We start from the raw sequence: 19,656 nt of genomic DNA, 5'->3' as shown, positions 1-19,656 counted from the left end.
CGAAATCAACAATCGAGACGGGTGCACCATCAAATCTTCAAGCATCTCAACTCCTTCCCGTCAGGATCAGGGGCGAGTATCTCAATGTATTGTTTGTCCCATACACCACATGCATCTACATCCCTGAGGCAATACTATCACAGCTCAACTGACCATACAGTGACGTCCTGCACCATATCCTCGCCGTTTCCTTTCTTTTCTATGCCATGTCTCAATTCCTCCAGCAATCACTGGCACTCTTGTCAGTATTATGGCTGCCTATCTGCACCCAAGCCCATATGCAGATGAGTTCGCCATATCCACTCCGAAGCCCCCTCGATCCCGATGTTTCGGTTGATGACAAAGACTACGACATGACGACCCCTCTCCTATCAGACGGCTCTAACTTTGCCTGCAAACACTATCAGAACTACACCGGAGGTTATGCGACGAAGGCAACCTACCTATCCGGTGGCACGTACGACATGTGGCTGAACGGCACGGCAGACCATGACGGCGGCTCTTGTCAGCTCTCCTTGTCATACGACAACGGCCAGACCTTTAAAGTGATAAAGTCGATGATCGGTGGATGTCCACTCACCCACAACTACAATTTCACGATCCCTGAGTTTGCACCCGCTTCGGATTCGGCTCTGCTTTCGTGGTCCTGGTTCAATCTGGTGGGAAACCGTGAAATGTACCAGAACTGTGCACGGGTCAAGATCATCACGGCACCGAACCAGAGGTATCGACGAGGCTCGCCTTATAGGCGTCAGACTTCTTCCATGGAACAGTTGCCGGATATGTTTGTGTGCAATGTCGATAACGGCTGTCAGACTATCGAGCAGCAAGAAGTCGTTTTCCCGGATCCTGGAGATCAGGTTGTCTATGCTCAAGATGCTATCACTCCGGACCCAGGACCGGGTTACAGTATTGCTGCTGCTTCGACAACTTCCGCTTCGACAATTTCCGCTTCCTCCGCGGATCTGTCGTCAACAAGTACTGGTGACACAAATTCATATAGTCCGACTCCGACTTCTCTCATCTCAACTACGTCTGATTTACCGTCGGTTACTTCGACATCTGCAAGCTCAGATTTCCCAGCCTCGACGACTCCAACTGGCCCAACCACAAGCAGTTTTAGCGCTTCGGACCTTGGTTCTACGCTTCCTGCATCAACATCCTCTGAACTGGAAACGACTTCATCTGACAGCACGGATACTAATCCCACTAGTTCCGTTGACACTTCTACGACGGTCCTGGACACCACTTCTATGTCGACTACTCAGGACGCGCTACCGTCCACGACAAGCACAGTCATGACAAGCGTGTACTTATCAACTACTCGTTCCAGCTCCACGACCAGTAATGCTGCTGTGTCAACGACAATCTGGCCGACGACCCCCTCCCCTTCATCTATGCTGAGCTCAACAACTATCACCGGTTCCGGCCCAATGAGCTCCCCGAGTACTCTCAGCACTATCCTCACGAACACGAGCGCAAGCAGGAGCATGAGTATGAGCACCAGCGCAACCCTCGCAACTTCCTTTCCCGTTCTAAACATGACTGTCACTGTCTTGCCTTTGCCAGCTACGACAGGGACTAGTTTCCTGAGCAGTGATTCCACGAGCACCGGTGCTTCAAATAGTGCCTCCCCTTCCTCTCTCATCAGCTCCACGACGGCTACGACGATGATAATGCCTACTACAGTGCCGACGAGTTTCACGACCTTCATCACGACCATATCTGCAATCCCGACGACCAACACGACCACTTCTGCATCGTCAACATCCCCAATGTTTACAACCCTCTCCACCACTGTCCCTGCCGGTCCAACGTCATCAACCACCACGCTCCTAACAAGCATAGCCACCGTACCTTCGAGCTCAAGCCCATCCTCGCCCTCAGCAACCTCAACCCCCACCAGGCCCTCCACCTCTCCACCTTCATCTTCATCCTCAACCTCTCCGACATCTACGGCCCTCCCCTTCCCATGCACACCCGGCACATTCGCGTGCAACACCGGGTCGTCCTTCTCGCAATGCGTCGCGTCCCCCACAGGACCAACATACATCTTCATGGGCCCCGTCGCGGCCGGCATGACGTGCATTGACGGGCAAATCCTCCGCCAGAACGCCGGCCCTTGTACGCCTAACGGGCAGCTGAGGTGTAATGGCTCCGGAGCATTTTATCTATGCGATCAGGGCGGGCTTGTGGATATGGGGCCGGTGGCGCCGGGGACGGCGTGTAGGGATGGGGTTATTGGGTTTGCTTGAGCCTTGAGATGTGGTTGATGCCTGCGGAGCGGAGCGGAGCAGATCTAGTGTCTTCTGGGAGGAATGCGTGAACCGGCACGGCTGGATAAAGAAAAGTTGGAATTGGCGTTGGTGTTGGGCTTGAGCTTGATGAGCCTGGGGGTCATGGTGATTGTCTCGCGTTGTGTGGCGCCACATTGCAATGCATACAGGATGCAATTCTATGCCATAAGTACGGCTATGACTCTGTTTGACAAGGGATACGACATCGCTGGACCATGAATTTGATAATCAAGCATATAACTATAGTTGATGTGCTGCTACGCCGTATGCTTGACTAAACCGAGTATTAGATGAAGGACAAGTCCCTCCGCGTCTACACAGTAATTACAGTGGCCCGAAGGGGATCCCCCTGTCATGAAAGGGAGCCCAGTCACGCGAGCGAACTGGTGCAGTGTACACATCAACAAGTTTTGCGGTCGCGCATAACATGGAGTTCTCCCCAGCATGTATCAACCCCACTGGGTGCCCACCAGCCAACCCATTTGGTATCCACTAGATGGGATGGTGGGGGCTGACTAAAGTCGTGGGGTTACTGTGTAGGCTCACAGCGTGACAGGACACTCACTGGCACCCCTCCATCTCACCCCCTCCATGTCGGCCATGCCGGAGGATTGTCCACCGGCTTGACAGGTGTCACACCGATAGCATGACTCGGAAAGTGCCAGCAAAGACGTCAGCGCCACCGCGAAGATTGAGCTCTGTACAGCTTGTACCTCGTACGTAGACGAGCCCTCCGGACCTGAATCTAAAATCATGATGCGCGCTAGTGGAGTGAGCGGTCGGGTTGCCGGAGCCATCGCCGGCGTGTTGCTGGGAATGAGAAGCAGCTCATGAAATCTCCAATTACTCGCATCTACTCTGATATTTCCTGGCGGCGAGAACCTCGACCAGCATGAAAGTGGTTCCTTGTGCCTTTGTCCTCCAAAAGAGCCTAGTACGTCACGACCGGGAGGATATCCGGCGGTGGTCCTACAGCAAGTGCTACTCGTGTGTCTGGGAAAATGGAGGCCGTTGCATCATAGGCTATTGATGTCCCATGTCATCGATATCTCAATGACAATCTGCCCCGCGTGCTGATTCGCGTGTCTGGGTAAATTCACGTCGACGTTTCATTTTTTTTATCCAGCTCAAGGTCTCTTCCTGTCATTGACTTCCTGGTCTCACTCACGTCAACTTTTCCTCTCTTGAACTCGCCAAAGAACACTGTCCACATCAGCCACCATGGGTTACCCAGACACATTCGAGGGTTTCATGATCAAGGATCAGAAGAACTGGACTGACTTCCACAAGCAAGAGGTAAATACTGCGCAAAGGACATCCTGTGGACCATGCTGATCCCACTGCACAGTTCAAGCCCAAGAAGTTTGGAGAACACGACATCGACATCCAGATCGAGTGCTGCGGTGTGTGCGGATCTGATGTCCACACCATCAACGGAGGATGGGGCGAGGCACCGCTGCCAATCTGTGTCGGTCACGAAGTCGTCGGCAAGGCTGTCAAAGTCGGAGATGCTGTGACAACCTGCAAGCTCGGCGACCGTGTTGGCGTCGGTGCTCAGATCTGGGCTTGCCTCAAATGCCCCCAGTGCAAAAGCGACAATGAGAACTACTGCCCACACATGGTCGACACCTACGGCGCTCCTTACCCCAAAGAGGTCGATCCAGACGAGACGATCTCCCAAGGCGGTTATGCCTCTCATATCCGGGCCCACGAGTACTTCGTCTTTCCGATCCCTGATGCCATCCCATCACACCTCGCTGCTCCCATGCTCTGTGCGGGACTGACAACCTGGAGTCCCTTGGTGCGGGCTGGAGTTGGTCCCGGAAAAAAGGTAGCGATAGTCGGATTAGGGGGGCTCGGGCACTTCGCCGTCATCTGGGCGAACGCCCTGGGTGCTGAGGTGACGGTCATCTCCCACTCTCCCCACAAGAAAGACGATGCTCTGAAGCTGGGTGCAAAAGAGTTTGTGACAAACAACGAGAAGGGCTGGGCCGACAAGTACCAGTTCGCATTCGACTTTGTGCTCAACACGGCCGACATGACCCACACCTTTGACTTGAGCGAGTATTTGTCCCTCTGCAACGTTAACGCCACCTTCCATCAGGTCGGTCTACCTGACGAGGCTCTTCCACCTCTGAAGGCTCAAATGTTCATGAGCAACGGCAGCTCAATTGGCGCTAGCCATATCGGAAACAGACCCGAGGCTTTGGCCATGTTGAAGTTGGCAGCAGAGAAGCAGCTCTTCCCCATGGTCGAAACCGTGCCCATCTCAGAAAAGGGGTGCGCAGAGGCGGTATCTCGAGTCGCTGACAACAAGATCAAATACCGATTCACGCTGACCGATTACGACAAGGTATTTGGTTCAGGCAAATGAAAAGGCAGCAAATCAACCATCATTGGGCCCCCGAGGACCTGATCTTGGGTCACGGATTGGTGTAAGCAGCCGTGGAGATGCTGCCACAGTCATACTGCGCTCTGTGGTTGGTTGATTAGTCCGGAAGGGGTATCCCAGACACATGCGACCTCTACTAACACGACGACATGTCGGAGGCTGCATGGGTCCCGTATGCTGTGCGCACTTGACGATCTCATGCTTAGATAGCTCGTTATTGAAGACTGAAAACGGAGTACTCGTGACACTGCATTGTTGCCCCACTTTCCCCGGAGATTATCTTTAGCACAGAGTACGTGGTCTGAGCACGGTATGAGTACGAGGTACTCCGTATGTTCTTGGAAGCGATCAAGGCTACGGAGTCTCCAGGGCGATTGCGTCCTCGTTGACGTGACTGGCGCATGGTTCAGAGTGCTCTCGTCCGTGCCGACATTTCAAAAAGCTCTGGAGCTTTTTTGTTTGGCCAGCGGTTCTTTAGCGGCCGTTGTGGCATGTCTGATCGTCCCCAGCCACGGTTTTAGCTTTAACGGCGAGCTAGGCATAGGCGTCGTCGCTCTAGCCAGATTGCGCTGCTGCCGGAAGCTTTCCACCGCAGCCCAATACTGTTGGCCGTTGAGCTAATCCAGGGATTCGACAGTACCAGCGGCAAGAAGGAAGAAGGCGATTGCCGCGTGTGATTGAGGAGAACGGTGTTCCATCCCTATCTCTGGTTGGCATCTCTTCAAGACCCTGTCCTCAATCCACGAAGCGAAATATCTTGCGGCGGCTGATCGCCAAAGGCGTCAGGCTGGGGACCTCCAACAAGCGCCTGAGTTGCATGTCGAGCTTCTTCAAGCATGGACGGGCAAAAGCCACCCGCGCGACCTGAGCCTCATACGGTACGTGGCTGATTGCTGTGGTGGAGCTAGACGCAGCTAACAGCGAGGAAACGGTAAGCTCCATCTTGTCCCGTTGCCTGCCCACTTTCCATCATTGCCGTCTGCGCGGGCCTGACAGTAGCTCTTCCATCTACTTTTACCGTATCCGGACCTGCCGCCATCCTTTCGTTCTGCGTTGAACCTTGACCATCGCGTGCACCGTGCTACCCAGGCACTCCAGCGGCTCGCGGGCAAGCCTTTCCGAAACAAGTTGCCCTACGCTTTGCCATCGGTTCCTGAAACCAGAGGCTCTCTACTCAGTATCTCCTCCACATCAGCCGGAAGGATGATCGGAACCACGTCTTGAACTGCTCGACTGGGGCCCAAGGCTGTACTCGCATGCGCAAATCCTTTTTCAGGCCGGACCCCGGATCATCGCCCCATCGCCGCCGAATCTATTCTCTCTGACGATGCGTTGGAGCGCCCACGTCCCTACTCTACCCCGAAGGCCACAATTGCATCCTTCCGCTCATACATAACATGTGCGCTGGAGTGTCTGGAGTGTCTTGTAGTGGTCTGTGCATTCGCCAAAGCCATACTTGCTGAGGAAAATGACTCTTTGATGACAACATGGATACTGGTTTGAAGAAGTTATGGACTCGCAGGAAGACCAAAGGGAACAGCAGCAGAAAGGACTCGGGAGTAAGCAGTTTGAGAAAGAGCCAGAGCACCGAGTACACACAGCACTCGAGCAATACAAGTCCACCGACCATTCACATCCGTAACATATCGACAGACTACGAAAAGTCTCCACTTAGTCCGGCTGTCAGTAACAGACTTCATCCGGCACTTGGTGGCGCTGCCGTCTCAAGACCATCAACCTCCTGGTCAGGACTAGCCACGGATGGGAGCGGTAGCCTGCTGAGTGCTGTCAATCGAGCAGCAGATGCCGTTGCGAAGACCGAACAAGGCTGGCAATATCTCGGAGAGCGAAACACTCGAAACTATGTCCAGCCCAAAATTCCACGCTATGTCGACATTTTCTCCCTCTCCAGCTCGAATAGCCCCAGTCCAAGACCTGGTTACAATGAGGATGTGGCTGAGAGGAACTTGGACTTGGCGCGCGTCGCACTTGAAGGCGCTCACTCGACCTATGTGCCTTCTTCGAAGTATCAAGAGGAAGTTGCTACCAGAAATGCACAACCCAGTCTGCCTGGCAGTCCTGCCACGTCCACCTCTGTGCGTCGTCAAGTAGCCAGCGCTTCAAGCAACTATCCGCGATCGCCCCCAAGATTTGAGGGCTATTCTTCCTCCAGGCAAAGTAACCACACCCATAACTCGCCTAGACTGCACTCCCGACAAGACAGTGACGGGTCTAGAATATCCCAACAACGAGCCCGTGACATCCAGGCCCTCAAAGAGGGCGTCTCAAGGTTGCCACACGCGCAAGCACCAATAGCACCTGTAGGCAGCACCCAAGGTCACAAATCGGCTTCTACTTCGCCCGAAGCCCCAGCAGGATATCCTGGAAAACAGCCAGTTGACCCCGATCCACACGAAGATCCAGCTAGTGCCTTGAGCAGCTATCAGCTGTCAGTGCCAGAAGTGACGCAACTGAAGGCGGCAGACGACTCTTATTCTCGAAGCCACGAGCACTCCATGCGCCCTCCATCAAACAAGAGCAATCGAGCCATCAATTTACCTTACCGCACGATCCTGGATTTGACTGCCGATGCCCCCGAAGCCGTCTCTGAAAGTTATCCTCCATCGAACTATAGCTCAAGTCCAGTCCTAGAACATGCAAGGGTTGACACGATGCGCAGGGTACAGGGACCTGTCATCCCCGGCTCATCCACGGAGACGCCGCAGGCCCAATCAAATTCCGTTCAGCCAGCCACCTCGCCATCAGCAAATGCAGAAGCACCAGCTTCCGAAGAGGTTGCACAACCCCGTGCTCCGTCACCAGCACCTGCCTCAGAGCCGCCAAGGCCACGGCAAACACCAGCCAATACTCATTTTGCAAGTAGCTTCACTCGCATCATCACTATTGCCTCTGCATCCCCGCGTGCAAGTGTAGTAATGGCGGAGCCAGCAGATTCCGAAGTTGCGGAGGACGCCAATGCCAACCCGGAGACAGGGGTGTCTCAGAAGCAGGAGGAAGTGAGACTCGCGTCTGATCCTTTGCCATCACGGCATGATGGGCTTCCAGAGGTACAGAGTCGCGTCACGGAGACAGCAGTAGCGTCTCCGAAAGGGGCTGTTTCCACCACGAGCACCACCGCCTCGGATAGCAACGAGGTGAGGTCCAAAGAAGGGGAAGCAATGATTGACCAGAAGGAGGATCTGAGACACAAACCCGACCCGACACCAGTGGTCGGACCATACTTACACCTCTCTTCGAAGAATCCGGAGCCACCTGCGACCCCAAGTAGTGGATCTGGAGTGAGCGCGAGGGACTTTGCCAATGCTGCCACCAAACCAGCGCTGACCAGTGTCCCTGAGGTCGCAGAAGTGGACGACAATAAGGACACCTTGTCTCCGCCACTTGACGCAGAAACTCTTCCGAGAAAATACGCTTCTCGAGATGGCGATGCAAACGGTCACACTTATGGATCCCCCACGTCTGATTCGACATTCAACGAATCGGAGTTTGCCCAGAAGCAAGCGGAAGCGCGTGAAGCTTTGATCCGCCTCCAGCTCAGCTTGAATGAGAATTTTCTCACCAAGCCTCTTCCGACGTCTGTCGCGCGGACGACTAAATCAAGTCCTCAGAAGCACAAATATTCCTTTAGCGACGGAAAGCCTGCCGCACCATCTTCCATCTTCTCGCAATTTAGAGAGAGATCGCCTACTCCGGTAGACAGGCCAACCGAGCCCGACCATCCAGTCGGCACAGAACGTGCCGACTCATCTTATCATCACTTGACCACTATGTCGCGCGAGCATAGCAATGCAAGACCACGGGAGGAGCCCGTGAAGCTCTCTATGAATAAGGCAGCGAAGAAGAAGCGTGAAAAGGTTAGACACGGACCGGAGCCGGACCTCAATGGGCCGGGACCGTCCATTGTAAACGATGCGCCGAAGCAGCATGTACCTTTACCGCCTCCGCTGAGTCTCACCGATCAGTCTTTGCACCCGCGCTTCCACCAACCGCAGCCTGTCGTGCCACCAAGCCCCGGGGAGGTGTCCCTGTCCAATTTTCCACTACCGGTTTCATCGCCTAGGCAGTCGGTGCAAAGGTCATCTATGGCCAGTCCAACCGACAAGGAACGAGCTATTCCACGCCCTGCTTCACAGAATGCCCTTCAACATCCGCTTCCCAGTAGCAACCCCGGGATGAAAGAACGGATACTGCGTCGACAATCCAGCATCAAAAGCCAGTCGAGCAGTACCTCGCAATTCAGCATCCCTTACCACATGATCCCGGATCGATCGAGTAGCGTTCGTGATCGATCTGTGATGGAGGATGACGACGAGTGAGCAAGTTTCTGCTCGCGACCTCCAGATGGATAGGTGGACTTTCTTTTGTTTTCAGTTCGATTCAACCACACGCAATCGTCATGACTCTGGGCGGATCTAAAAGTCGATTTTTTGGCGATGGCGTGGACGACCCGAGATGACTTATAGTTGTTGTAATTTACCTGGAGGTGCACGCGGTGTCAGGTTTGTGGAGCCAGCATGACGCTTTTCTCGAGGTGTAGGAGGACTGACACCGATGTTGGATTATCCTGGCTGGAAATGTCTTCACTGTTGATACATGCTTGATCATTTTGAGATACCACATATACCAATGATGCGCCCAGCAGATTGTAACCGACCACTTGGATGGGTGAATGGCTGGCATCTTTCCAGCTCTGCATCTTTTAGATTGTCCGTCCTCCATCCACCACATCTAAGCCTTGTTCCTTTTCCCACGGATCACTTTTGACCCTTGGACAATCCAGATCACATGCGCATCCACCATGGCATTGCATTTGGATATGAATCTGAGTCCAAGTCTGGATCATTTCCATTTCGATGATGAATCTGAATCTACTTGACAGCGGCTCATCCAGATCCAGCAAACCTGTAATTACTCCTTCCACCATCACTGTGTGTCTCGCAAAAGACATTCGAGAATATCTCCGTAGAAGTATGTATATATGTAGGTATACACGTATTCTCGATATGTACTTACTAGGTAGGTAGGTACTCATATACCCCACACCTTCATCCACCCCTCCTGACTCTTGACCCACGCCCTCCGCGGCGTCTTGCCGCCCTCGACGCCCCGTCCGGTCTCTACGATTTCCTCCTCGCCCGGCAAGCGGAGCCACTCGTCCACACAGTCGGGGATCTCTTCCTTGACGTGGCTCACCACGACGAGGGCCTGTTGGTCGGTGAGGCCGAGGAAGGTCGTCGGCGTCGACAGACCGGGATCGGTGGCAGCCACATCATCAGGGGCGCCGGTGTTACCACTGAGTCGCGTCTGCGTCTCTCCGCCGCCGCCGCCGCCGCCCGAAGCCCCGAATTCCAGCCACGCCATGGCCTTGTCGCGCGTGCGTGCCGAAAGTCCAGAGAAGGCCTCGTCCAGGATTATGATGTCGGGCTGTTTGATGAGCGCCCTCAGAAAGAGGAGGAGGCGTTGCGTGGCGAAGGGCAGCGTGCCGAACGGGTGGGCCTTGGACGTCGCCCAGCCATGGCCACCACCATCAACGTCATTGCTGCTAGAGTCTGGTCGTAACTCCGATTCCCACCATCCTAGGACCTCGTCGACGAGCGCGGCGCGGGCGGGCGTCAGGTTCGGCCGTCCCGCGTATGTCTCGGCCCAGGCGGACTCTAGCGCTCGTCGGATGGAGAGGTGCTTGGGGAAGAAGGCGTGGATCTCCGGGCTGGAGTGCCCTATGCGGCTTTGGATTTCCCACAGGCTGAGGCCGGGGATGTTGTTCGTCGGGTCCGGGAGACGGGTACGTCCAAAGAAGCGGATCGGGAGGGAGTACGACTGCGGGTGGTCCGACGTGAGGAGCGAGAGGAGCGTGGTTTTGCCGCTGCCGTTGGGGCCTAAGAGGGCGAGGCGCGTGCCTTTGCTCAGCGTGAGGGAGAGGCCTGACGGGTTGCCGAGCACGATTTTGGACCCGTATTTCACGATCACGGACGAGAGTTCGATGAGAGGGGCCCCTGTTGAGGTGTTGACAGCGGTGGTGGTGTCCCTTGGGGAGCGCGTGTGTTGCTGTGCTGAGGATGAGGTGGTAAGCACAGATGTTGTCGACCCCTGTACATCACTCGCGCTCGGGCGGGATGTAACGAGCTGTCCGAGAATGTCGTCCAGGGGCGATGTGAACGGCTGGTCTGATCCTGCGGCAGAGCCGACGCCCTCTGCAGGAGATTCCTCGGCTGGTATCCCTGAAGATGCGATTGAGATGCCAGTCTCGCTTAGCACATCTCCAGTGAGGCCAGCGGGCGGGGGCCCATATCGCTTCACAACCCCCTCGACGGCACTCTGGTCTTGAGTCCGCACATGCGGGTCGGACACCACGTCTGCCCATTTCCGCACACTGAGGAGGACTCTATCCTTCTGACCCATCAACGCCACGGTGTGGTTGTGCCCAAGCACGACCAAATGCGTGATCCACTCCGGGATAGGATCCTGAGGCCGCAGACCGAGCATGAGAAGCGGGCTCGATTGATAGGCCAATTTCTTCAGCATGGGCGAGAGAGTGACCAGCGTAGGCGGGTCGAGGCCCATAAAGGGTTCGTCCAGAAGCAAGAGCAAGGGCCGCCCAAGGAGCGCTTTTGCAATCCTCGCCCGCCGGGTCTGTCCGTTGGACAGGTTGCTGACGGGCATGGTTGTCAGTTTCTGCAGGCGCAGGTCTGCGATGACCTTGTCCAACAGCGTCTGGTCGACGTGCTGTTGTTTCTCGCCCGGGTTGAGTTCCGTGTCGCCCGTCAGGTATTGCAGGACGGTCCAGTCCGTCTCTTCCCTGCGACTTTCATATCTTGCGCTGAGGTATGCGCCCGTGACACCTCCCGCGCCAGCGATCCCGCCCTGCTTGGTGTTGAACCCGACATACTGGATGGCGCGCGAGGGGATTCGTAACCGGTGGTCCGTCTGGTCGTCGATGTCCCCGGTGGCTAGGTACGGGTAGGATCTTGCATTGGGCGGGAAACAGAGGTGCGATCCTCTAAGGATTTCGAGGAACGTCGTGCCGTCTCCAGACCCGCTGATGACGGCCCAGTGAGGGCTTGTTCTCTCAGTGTGCTGGCCGGAGCCACCGCGTCGACTCGTGGCAGGAAGCTCGAATCTCAGGTTGGGGTATAGAGGGGGATTGGTAGCTGCGTCGTCACCTCCCGCCGATGGGTGCTCTTTGTAGAATGTGCCATTGTGGATCTGAATGAGGTTGAGACGGCTACGTCTCAGGGTGTGCCGGAAGAGGCATATGGCTGTTGTTCGCATGACCAGTGCATGTCTCTCTGAGGGACGTTGACCTCGAGGTCTCGCTTGCTATTCTTTCGAGATTTGGAGCAGCCATAATTCTACATAAATCACACAGGTCGGAGTCTCTTTCGCGTCCGTCTCCAACTCTGCGTCAGCCTCGGACTGGCACGACAGGCCTTCGCGGAGGCTAACGCAACTCCGGAGTTCCAGCTATGAAGTAACTCGTAGTCTCGTGTGAGCACCGCGAAGCAGTCGAGAGTTCGTTTCACAGTCATCATATTCAGAGCTAGCTCTACCTGCCAGCGCTTGTCCGTATTGTTACAATACATGCCAGAGCCAGTATTAGCGCCCTCGCTATGCTGAAAACGCACAAAGCCTGAGTCTCCAGTCCTTTCATACCAAGCTCGTCCAAGCTCATTCGTGCTCCATGCCAGGTCCTCGTCTACTCTTCATTCGTCAAACGTGGCGGAAGGCTGCCCGAGCATAAGCCTCTGCATGGCTGTTTCAGAGCAATTCGTTCACCTGCCGTTCACTCTTCGTAAATGCCTATAAGAAGTATTCATTTCGACCACCCCTCGACGCTGGCACGTGTCGTAGCTCATCTTTTACCGCGCTGAAAAGTTTGAATTGCGGTCTCATGTCTTCGCCAATGTCGCAGACGGACGCCAGGTTTCCGCATCTGTAGCAGTAATTTGGCGCACTCCAAACCGTGACCACGTCCTGACTCTTGAAGTGATATTTGTAGCCTTCGTTGACCAATTGATGTGCTCTTGCGATGAGGTTCAGGCCGTTGACATGACAGAACTCCTGACTGACACGATCTCCAAATAGCCAGCCGGCTCCTCGAGGCGAGACTGCCCAGGTCTCAACGTCTTCGGGATCTGACCATACGAGGTCGCAGAATGCGCCTTCATGTGGGATTTCTTGTGCTCGTGCCACGACCCGGACTTGATCTAGTGTTCTGATTTCGGGCGAGAGACCACCGTGTACGCATAGGACTTTGCCGTCGACTATGGCTCCGAGTGTCATAAAGTCAAAGACCTGACAGCAGGCCTTCCAAACCGAGGTGTTGCCATATTTCTGTACGCATTCTTCGTAGAAGCCGTAGACCTGTGTAATCTGGCGAGATTCGTGATTTCCTCTGACGAGAGTGATTTTATCGGGGTATTTCGCCTTGAGGCATAAGAGAAGTGTGAGCGTTTCGAGGGAGAAATAGCCACGGTCGACATAGTCGCCGAGGAAGATGAAATTAGCGTTTTGCTTGCGCGAGATGATGTTTCCGGACTCCGATCTCTCGTCTTCAATCTCGGATTGTTGTGATGAGGGGATCTCTTCGGCATCGCTGATGCTGCTCTTTTCGCTGGGCGTGTCGGGATGTTCTGATCCGCCCAGTCTCAATTTCTTCTTGAGTTTCGGATTTGTGATCGTAGAGGGAGGCTCAATGTCGGCGGCTGTGATGATGTTTGCGGGGGTGACTGGTGTTTCGGGTGCTGATTCATTCGGCATGCCTCCTGCGACTCGGAAGAGCTCGAGTAAATCGTAGAATTGTCCGTGAATGTCACCGCAGATAGTGACAGGTGTAGAGACAGGCTGAATGTTTGACTCTGGAATTTCGGTCAGTTGTCACTCACATCGTGGTGGCACAGGATGACAAACCTTCCATCATGTACTCTTTGACGATTTCGCAGAGCTGTTTCATGTGGTATTCGGAGAGGTATTTGCAGTTCTTCGCCGCCTCGAGCCACTCATCTGGCCCTGCTGACCGCTTGAGGCGGGCTGGGCCTGGGACTGGGACCTTGACAGCGCCCATGGTGCTGGAGAGAAGGAGGAGAGGTTGGCGGAGCAGGTGTAGGTGGATTGGGAACCCAGTTGGCTCTGGGGAGCACGCGGGAGGAAGCCTGGCGCCGCAGGGAACCGCAGGCAACGCACAAGATCAATGTATGTAAATACGTTGGGTTTGTTGGACCCGAAAAGAACCCGTCGGTCAATCTCGTTGACCTGGCGCGACCGTCGGCGGGGTTCGCGCGGGAGTGAACGAGGAGGAGGGGAAGGAGAATTGGGAGGGGAGGGCGAGTCGTCAAACACTGGAAATGCCTCTGCGGAGGCCGTTGTCTCTAAAACCTTGTTGGCGACAGCGATAGGACGGCCTGTAGGGGACGGCACTTACCAGAGGGTGTGGAGGTCGACGCCGCTGCCATCGCGGCTTGGTTGGATGTTGCGCTAGGGGAAAAGTAAGTCCGTTCCGACGGCAATGGAGGGCGATATTTATGGGGCTATCGTCACCCTCAACATCGACATCATTCAATACCCGTCTTCACTGACGGTCACCTGGACATATTGTGATACATCGTTGCCTATTGATGCCTAATGCGCAGGACTTGAACCTTCAATCTGTCACCGGTCTGTAGATTGTTTTGCCGGTCTCTCATTGTTCTCTAGCTCCAGCATCACGGTTACACCTGCGACAATGTCAAGCAAGGATCGTCCAGCAGGGGTTTTGCCTGTCAACGCTGCAGCAAGGAAGACTGCAGCTTCAAATTCCTCACAAAAATTATCCCAAAGAAGTCCAGCAACGAGGCTCAGACTGATCATACGTCGTCTGCCACCTGGGCTCACAGAGATGGAATTCTGGGCAGCGCTTGGTGATGAATGGCGTGTAGGCAGTGGCAAGGTGGAATGGGCAGCCTATCATGATGGCAAGGTTTCCAGAGAGTGAGCACACCGTAGCCTGAGTTTTCCACTTGCGCTGACTACATCCAGTCCTGCAAAGCCGTCACGACCAGCTAGAGCGTATCTCAAAGTCAAGGAACAGGCGCTCTTGGACACGCTCTCTGTCGTACTTAAAGAGACAACGTTCCAGGACGCCAGGAATACGACCAAAGATCCATGCCTCCTGGGGCCTCCGTCGCTGGAGTTCGCGCCGTACAACAAGACGCCAAGTGGTCGAATTCGGCATGACGGAAGGCAGGGTACCATCGATCAAGATCAGGAATTTATTTATTTTTTGCAGAGCTTGACGGAACCCATCACGAAGGCCACGGGCAATGGGACAGAATCTGGCGAACTCAAAACCGAGCCGGTCACGATTACCCCCCTTGTCCAGTATATCAAGGAGAAGAAAGCCAACAAAGCCAAAGAAGCCGCACAAGCCAAGGCCGCTAAGAGCGCCAGCAAGGAGGCGAAGCCCACTAAGAATGAGCGCACGCCAACTGTGATCATCAAAGGCAAGGCGACTCCTGCTGCAACAGAGAAGGAGAAGGACAAGGAGAAAGAAAAGGAGAGAGTGGCGAAAGCTACCCAAGATGCCATCAAGGCCGTGCAGAAGTCCGTGGCCGCTGTGCAAGGAAAACAAAGCTCCGTGCCGGCCAAAAGCGAAAGGGAACACCCAGCAACAATAGAGACAACACCGACAGCTCAATCTCAGCCTACAGAGTCGGCCAAGCAAGACCGCAATAGAGCGCCTCGAGATAACGCCCGAGGCGCCGCGCGGATGCTGCAGCGAGATCTGGGCCTGCTCGCAAAAGGAAACACTTCTCCCAGGACGCCGAAGGCGACTGCCTCAGCATCTGCATCGAGCCCTGCAACACAACCTCCTTCAACACTTGCAAAACCCACAGCAGCAGCTAACTCTGCAGAGTCAGCACCAAGCCAGCAGACTTCGTCAGGGCCAGCAACTCCCACCACGCCCGTGGCGCCACCCAGTGGGCCGCGAGCGTCAAGAGCCTCGCGGACACCTAGCGCCGCCACATCCTCATCAGCAAACCAAGCTCCCATCACCCCATCCCAAGCAGCCACAACCCAGCCACAACCCCATCCCAATCGAGTGAAACCACAACCGTCTCCTCCTCAACCCTCTGCTGGCGCCAAATCCGCCTTCCTCAAACATGCCAATCCCTCCCAGGGTATAACCGAGGATTTACTCAAAGAAGCATTCAAATCCTTCGGCACCATTACACGCTGCGAAATTGATAAAAAGAAAGGATTAGGCTATGTTGACTTTGCGGAGCATGAGGGGCTGAAGAAAGCAATGGCAGCCAGTCCGGTCAAGGTCGCGAACGGGCAAGTCGTAGTGTTGGAGAACAAGAGTCCGCATGGGAAGAGAGGCGGCCAAACTGCCGTAACTCAGAAAAGTTCTCCTACTCCAGCACCTGCTGCAGGTTCTGCTGTCACAAAAGCAATTGCTGGTCCTGGTTCCCCGGCTGTAAACTCTCCAAAGCCTGCGGTTCCAACTCCGGCACCAACCGCAACTACACAAGCTCAAATCACTGGGACGCCAGCTGCTCCTGCAGCACCGGGATCGACATCGGCCTCAACCCCTGTAGCAACAGCTCCACCTACAGCGCCGCGGGGAGCGAATAGAGGTGGGCGCGGTGGCGGTGCCAGGGGTAATGCTCGTGGCGGGGCAGCCACTCAAGGCCAAGGCCAAGGTCAAGGTCAAAATCAAGGTCAAGGCCCAAGCAGCAGACAAGGACACCGTGGCGGAAGGGGCAATTTCAGAGGCGGCGGACGAGGTGGTGGCCCGGCAGCGACAAACGCCTCTCCGGCTACTGGAGGTGAAAGTGCTGCTGGAAGTGGAAGTGCAAATACACCTGGAGCGACCGCAGCGCCTGCAGCGGCAAAGGAAGAAGCGAAGGAAGCTTGAGTGAGGACCGACACTGACTGGTGGCGGTGGCTTAAAGGTCAACACAAACGTCGTCATGAGTTTGAGCGAGGCCGCGTTCCGGGTCTTTCAAAGTCATCAGTTGCCACGTACCCTTCACCTTACGAGCCGGTTGGTAGGGACAGTCTGACACTTGTGATACTGTATGAAAACGTCTCACCCTGAAATCGAAGTACTCATTCGCTTGCTGATTTCTATTGATCCCTCACGCGCGGAATATTGTACAACCATTTGTTCCCAGTTTTATTTTAGCTCGAACCCTAGACCCTTTTTCACCGCCTCCTCCTCGTTGGAGGAACGGGCTCGAACGCATCATCGTCGTCATCGCTGATCTCCTCAGCTGCCCCCGAAGCCTTGCCATTCCCGAGAATACTGTTCTGCGAGTGAGTGAAGTTCAGCTGCGTCTGTCTTGCTTTTGTGGCCGCCGCGCGGGCTGGAGTTTTCTTCGTCGTCGTCGAAGCGGTCGAGAGGGCGAAAGATGCAGGTTTGGCTCTTCCGGCTGTCCGAGACGTGGTGGTGGACACGGAGGCAGGGGACGCATGGCGAGTGGCTCGTGTAGCTGGAGCTGGAGCTTTGTTCGAGGCGCCTTTACGCTTGGGTTCGGGTACGAACATGGCTTGCGAGTCGGGTTCTTCGCCGTCGTCGTCATCCCCCATGACGATGTCTTCTTCCTCTTCCTCTTCATCGTCATCGTCGTCATTATCATAAGCCGCTGCTCGCTTGCGGCCGCGTGCAGCCGTCACAGCAGCTGGTTTCTTTGCTGTGGGTTTTGCCGCCGTCTTGCGAGTCGATGTTGCTGATGCTGTTGTAGACCCCCCTCTTCCGCCTTTGCCTCTGCCTCTGCCTCGTCCTCGAGCTCCGCCGCGTGTAGCTGGAGCTGGAGTGTCGTCTTCGTTGTCCTCGTCGCCTGTTCCGTCTTCCACGTCGCCAGAGTCGTGGATCAAGGCCTCGGGTTTGTCTTCCCATTGGCCATCGAGATCGGAATCCCAACCGTCCGGTTTGGGTTTGTACCTTGCCTTATTCTTGCTGATCTTGAGCTCGCCCTTGGCGAACATCTCCTCCATCTTGGCGCGTTGCTGCTCGATCTGCGTCGCGAGATCCTCCTCATCGTCGTCATCTGCCTCATTCGCATCGTCTTGCAATCGCACCAAGTGCTTGATCTGGTCCGCGAGCGACTGGTTCACGAATGTCTCTACGGCGTGCTTGTCATCCTTGTCTACGTACTGGTGGACGGCATCCCCAAACACGTTCGGCGGCAGAATGGTAAGGCTCTGCTTCTCCAGGAACTCCTTGACCAGTTCATCGACTTTGATGGTTTCCAGGCCCTGGAACTTCGCCATGATCTCCTCGTCTACTTCGGCATCGTAGGCTGTGCGGGCCGCGGCATTCTTCTTTTTCACGTGGAATTGCACCACGTCGTTGGTGTTGGCGACTTTGTCGATGAAACGGTTGGAAAAGCGCTGTGGGTTTTCGATATCGAAGCGGGTGATGCCGTCTGGTGAGGTTGTCTCCACGCGCAGTCTGACCAGCGGTAACGGCGGTGCCTCGGGTTCCTCATCGGGGTGTTCCGGCTCTGGTTGGACTTCGAGCCATTCTTCCTTGGCTTGCTCGATCAGTCCATCCACGATCTTGATCAAGTGCCTTGTAAGTTCGACGCGGTGGTCGTCTTTGTGTTTGGCGATTCGAACGGCTTCTTTGTCATTCGCGAGGACTATCTCTTTGTACACGAAGGGGCGGACAGTTTTCAGGCGGATCGGTTCACATTTCATTTCGCGGCCGGTGACGGTGAGAATGGCGACGTGTTTGGGCACGGCTTCGCCGGGGTTTAGCGATGTGGCGACCGATGAGCCAGGTTGCATGACTTGGAAGTTCATCTCCGGATTCAGTCTTGGTTCGATGTCACATTCGTGCTCGTGGCCCCAGATGACGAGGTCGAGGAAGTCGGGGAGGAAGTTCTCGGGCAGGTACGAGGTGTCTGTGTAGGCGTGGTGGTTTTGGTGCAGGCAGATCAGATTGTACCAGTCCTCCATCTGGGTGCTGGGGCGATGGAACTGGACTTTTTGATCCCGGAAGGTGCGGTGAAGCCTCTCGTCTCGAACATTGGACAGGCCGTAGAGCGCGAGCTTTGTACGGCCTTTCTGGATCAGAACGGGCTTGACCACGATATTGTCACTCTGGGGTATTTTGCCGTAGTAGTTGACGAGGCCGGAGACAGCGAGCAGGTCCAGAGCAGAGTAGTGGCCTTCTCCTGTGGGGTCATCATGATTACCATGGATTGAGAAGATGGGGATGCCGACGTTGATGTTCGGGTCCTCGTAGTTGACGTGATCAAAGGTGGCGTCAAAGTGCTCCGACTCGTCCGAAAGCATCTCCAGCTCACAGGGTTTGTCGCTGAGGCAGTTGAGTCGGACGGATCGCATGACATTGTACATGGACTTTCGTGAAGGCTTGTTTTCGTGGAAGAGATCACCGGCAAGGAGGACCATGTCGACGTCTCGCTCTCTGGCCAGGCACATGATCTCGTGGAATGTCTTCCACGAGTCGTCGCCACGGACTGGGTTCCGTTCGTGGGCGCCGACATGGTTGTCGGTGGCGACGAGGATGGTGATGGTATCTGTCATGACGGCCGCTCTTCAGGTAAGCGAACGAGACTTGAGATTGGTCTAGAAGAGGACGATATAATCTACAATGAATGGCTTGTGACGGCGAAGGCACCGGCATGGAAGCGCGTTTGCTGCCTGCTTCGACATGGACGAATGAGCGAACGCCAGGAAGACTGGACTTGGCTGATCAGAGCGTAAAACAGGAGCAAAAGACGTGCGTAGTCCGTACTCAAGGCCTGAGTCCACCAGGGTGCCCACTTCTGAACAGAACGCGCACAATGAAGAGACCGAGAAGCAAGAGGCGCAGTGGTTGTGGGACGAGGAAAGCCGAAGAGGCGATGATTTTACTTTTACCACGCGTTTGCTTGGGCGACGTGAGATGAAGCCGCGTCGGATCTCGACTGCGGCGGTCTACTGTACAATTTGAGCGGG

At 55.2% G+C, this 19,656-nt stretch overlaps 8 protein-coding genes across 8 annotated transcripts; 4 read left to right on the top strand and 4 right to left on the bottom strand.

The window, feature by feature from the left end:
• Positions 1–206: 206 nt before the first annotated feature.
• A1O7_08489 (uncharacterized protein) lies at positions 207–1,123 on the top strand (the record flags this gene model as incomplete). Its single annotated transcript, XM_007762481.1, has 2 exons — positions 207–1,033; positions 1,084–1,123. 2 exons carry the CDS (start codon positions 207–209, stop codon positions 1,121–1,123), a joined length of 867 nt encoding a protein of 288 aa, XP_007760671.1.
• Positions 1,124–1,264: 141 nt separating this feature from the next.
• Positions 1,265–2,080, bottom strand: A1O7_08488 (uncharacterized protein; the record flags this gene model as incomplete). Its single annotated transcript, XM_007762480.1, has 1 exon — positions 1,265–2,080. The coding sequence occupies one exon, from the start codon at positions 2,078–2,080 to the stop codon at positions 1,265–1,267; it is 816 nt and encodes a 271-aa protein (XP_007760670.1).
• Positions 2,081–3,518: 1,438 nt separating this feature from the next.
• A1O7_08487 (alcohol dehydrogenase (NADP+)) lies at positions 3,519–4,671 on the top strand (the record flags this gene model as incomplete). Its single annotated transcript, XM_007762479.1, has 2 exons — positions 3,519–3,593; positions 3,646–4,671. The coding sequence occupies 2 exons, from the start codon at positions 3,519–3,521 to the stop codon at positions 4,669–4,671; spliced, it is 1,101 nt and encodes a 366-aa protein (XP_007760669.1).
• A 1,505-nt stretch (positions 4,672–6,176) lies between these two features.
• On the top strand, positions 6,177–9,026 carry A1O7_08486 (uncharacterized protein; the record flags this gene model as incomplete). Its single annotated transcript, XM_007762478.1, has 1 exon — positions 6,177–9,026. One exon carries the CDS (start codon positions 6,177–6,179, stop codon positions 9,024–9,026), a length of 2,850 nt encoding a protein of 949 aa, XP_007760668.1.
• Positions 9,027–9,738: 712 nt separating this feature from the next.
• On the bottom strand, positions 9,739–11,979 carry A1O7_08485 (uncharacterized protein; the record flags this gene model as incomplete). The annotated part of the gene is made up of 1 exon (XM_007762477.1): positions 9,739–11,979. One exon carries the CDS (start codon positions 11,977–11,979, stop codon positions 9,739–9,741), a length of 2,241 nt encoding a protein of 746 aa, XP_007760667.1.
• Positions 11,980–12,507: 528 nt separating this feature from the next.
• A1O7_08484 (protein phosphatase) lies at positions 12,508–13,771 on the bottom strand (the record flags this gene model as incomplete). Its single annotated transcript, XM_007762476.1, has 2 exons — positions 12,508–13,565; positions 13,618–13,771. The coding sequence occupies 2 exons, from the start codon at positions 13,769–13,771 to the stop codon at positions 12,508–12,510; spliced, it is 1,212 nt and encodes a 403-aa protein (XP_007760666.1).
• A 657-nt stretch (positions 13,772–14,428) lies between these two features.
• On the top strand, positions 14,429–16,603 carry A1O7_08483 (uncharacterized protein; the record flags this gene model as incomplete). The annotated part of the gene is made up of 2 exons (XM_007762475.1): positions 14,429–14,673; positions 14,722–16,603. 2 exons carry the CDS (start codon positions 14,429–14,431, stop codon positions 16,601–16,603), a joined length of 2,127 nt encoding a protein of 708 aa, XP_007760665.1.
• A 290-nt stretch (positions 16,604–16,893) lies between these two features.
• Positions 16,894–19,242, bottom strand: A1O7_08482 (double-strand break repair protein MRE11; the record flags this gene model as incomplete). Its single annotated transcript, XM_007762474.1, has 1 exon — positions 16,894–19,242. One exon carries the CDS (start codon positions 19,240–19,242, stop codon positions 16,894–16,896), a length of 2,349 nt encoding a protein of 782 aa, XP_007760664.1.
• Positions 19,243–19,656: the final 414 nt, after the last annotated feature.

The sequence above is a fragment of the Cladophialophora yegresii genome (assembly GCF_000585515.1).
Source record: "Cladophialophora yegresii CBS 114405 chromosome Unknown aczIN-supercont1.6, whole genome shotgun sequence".
Lineage (NCBI taxonomy): Eukaryota > Fungi > Ascomycota > Eurotiomycetes > Chaetothyriales > Herpotrichiellaceae > Cladophialophora > Cladophialophora yegresii.
The sequence above is the reverse complement of the archived record's forward strand: the minus strand, read 5'-3'. Positions and strand labels throughout refer to the sequence as shown.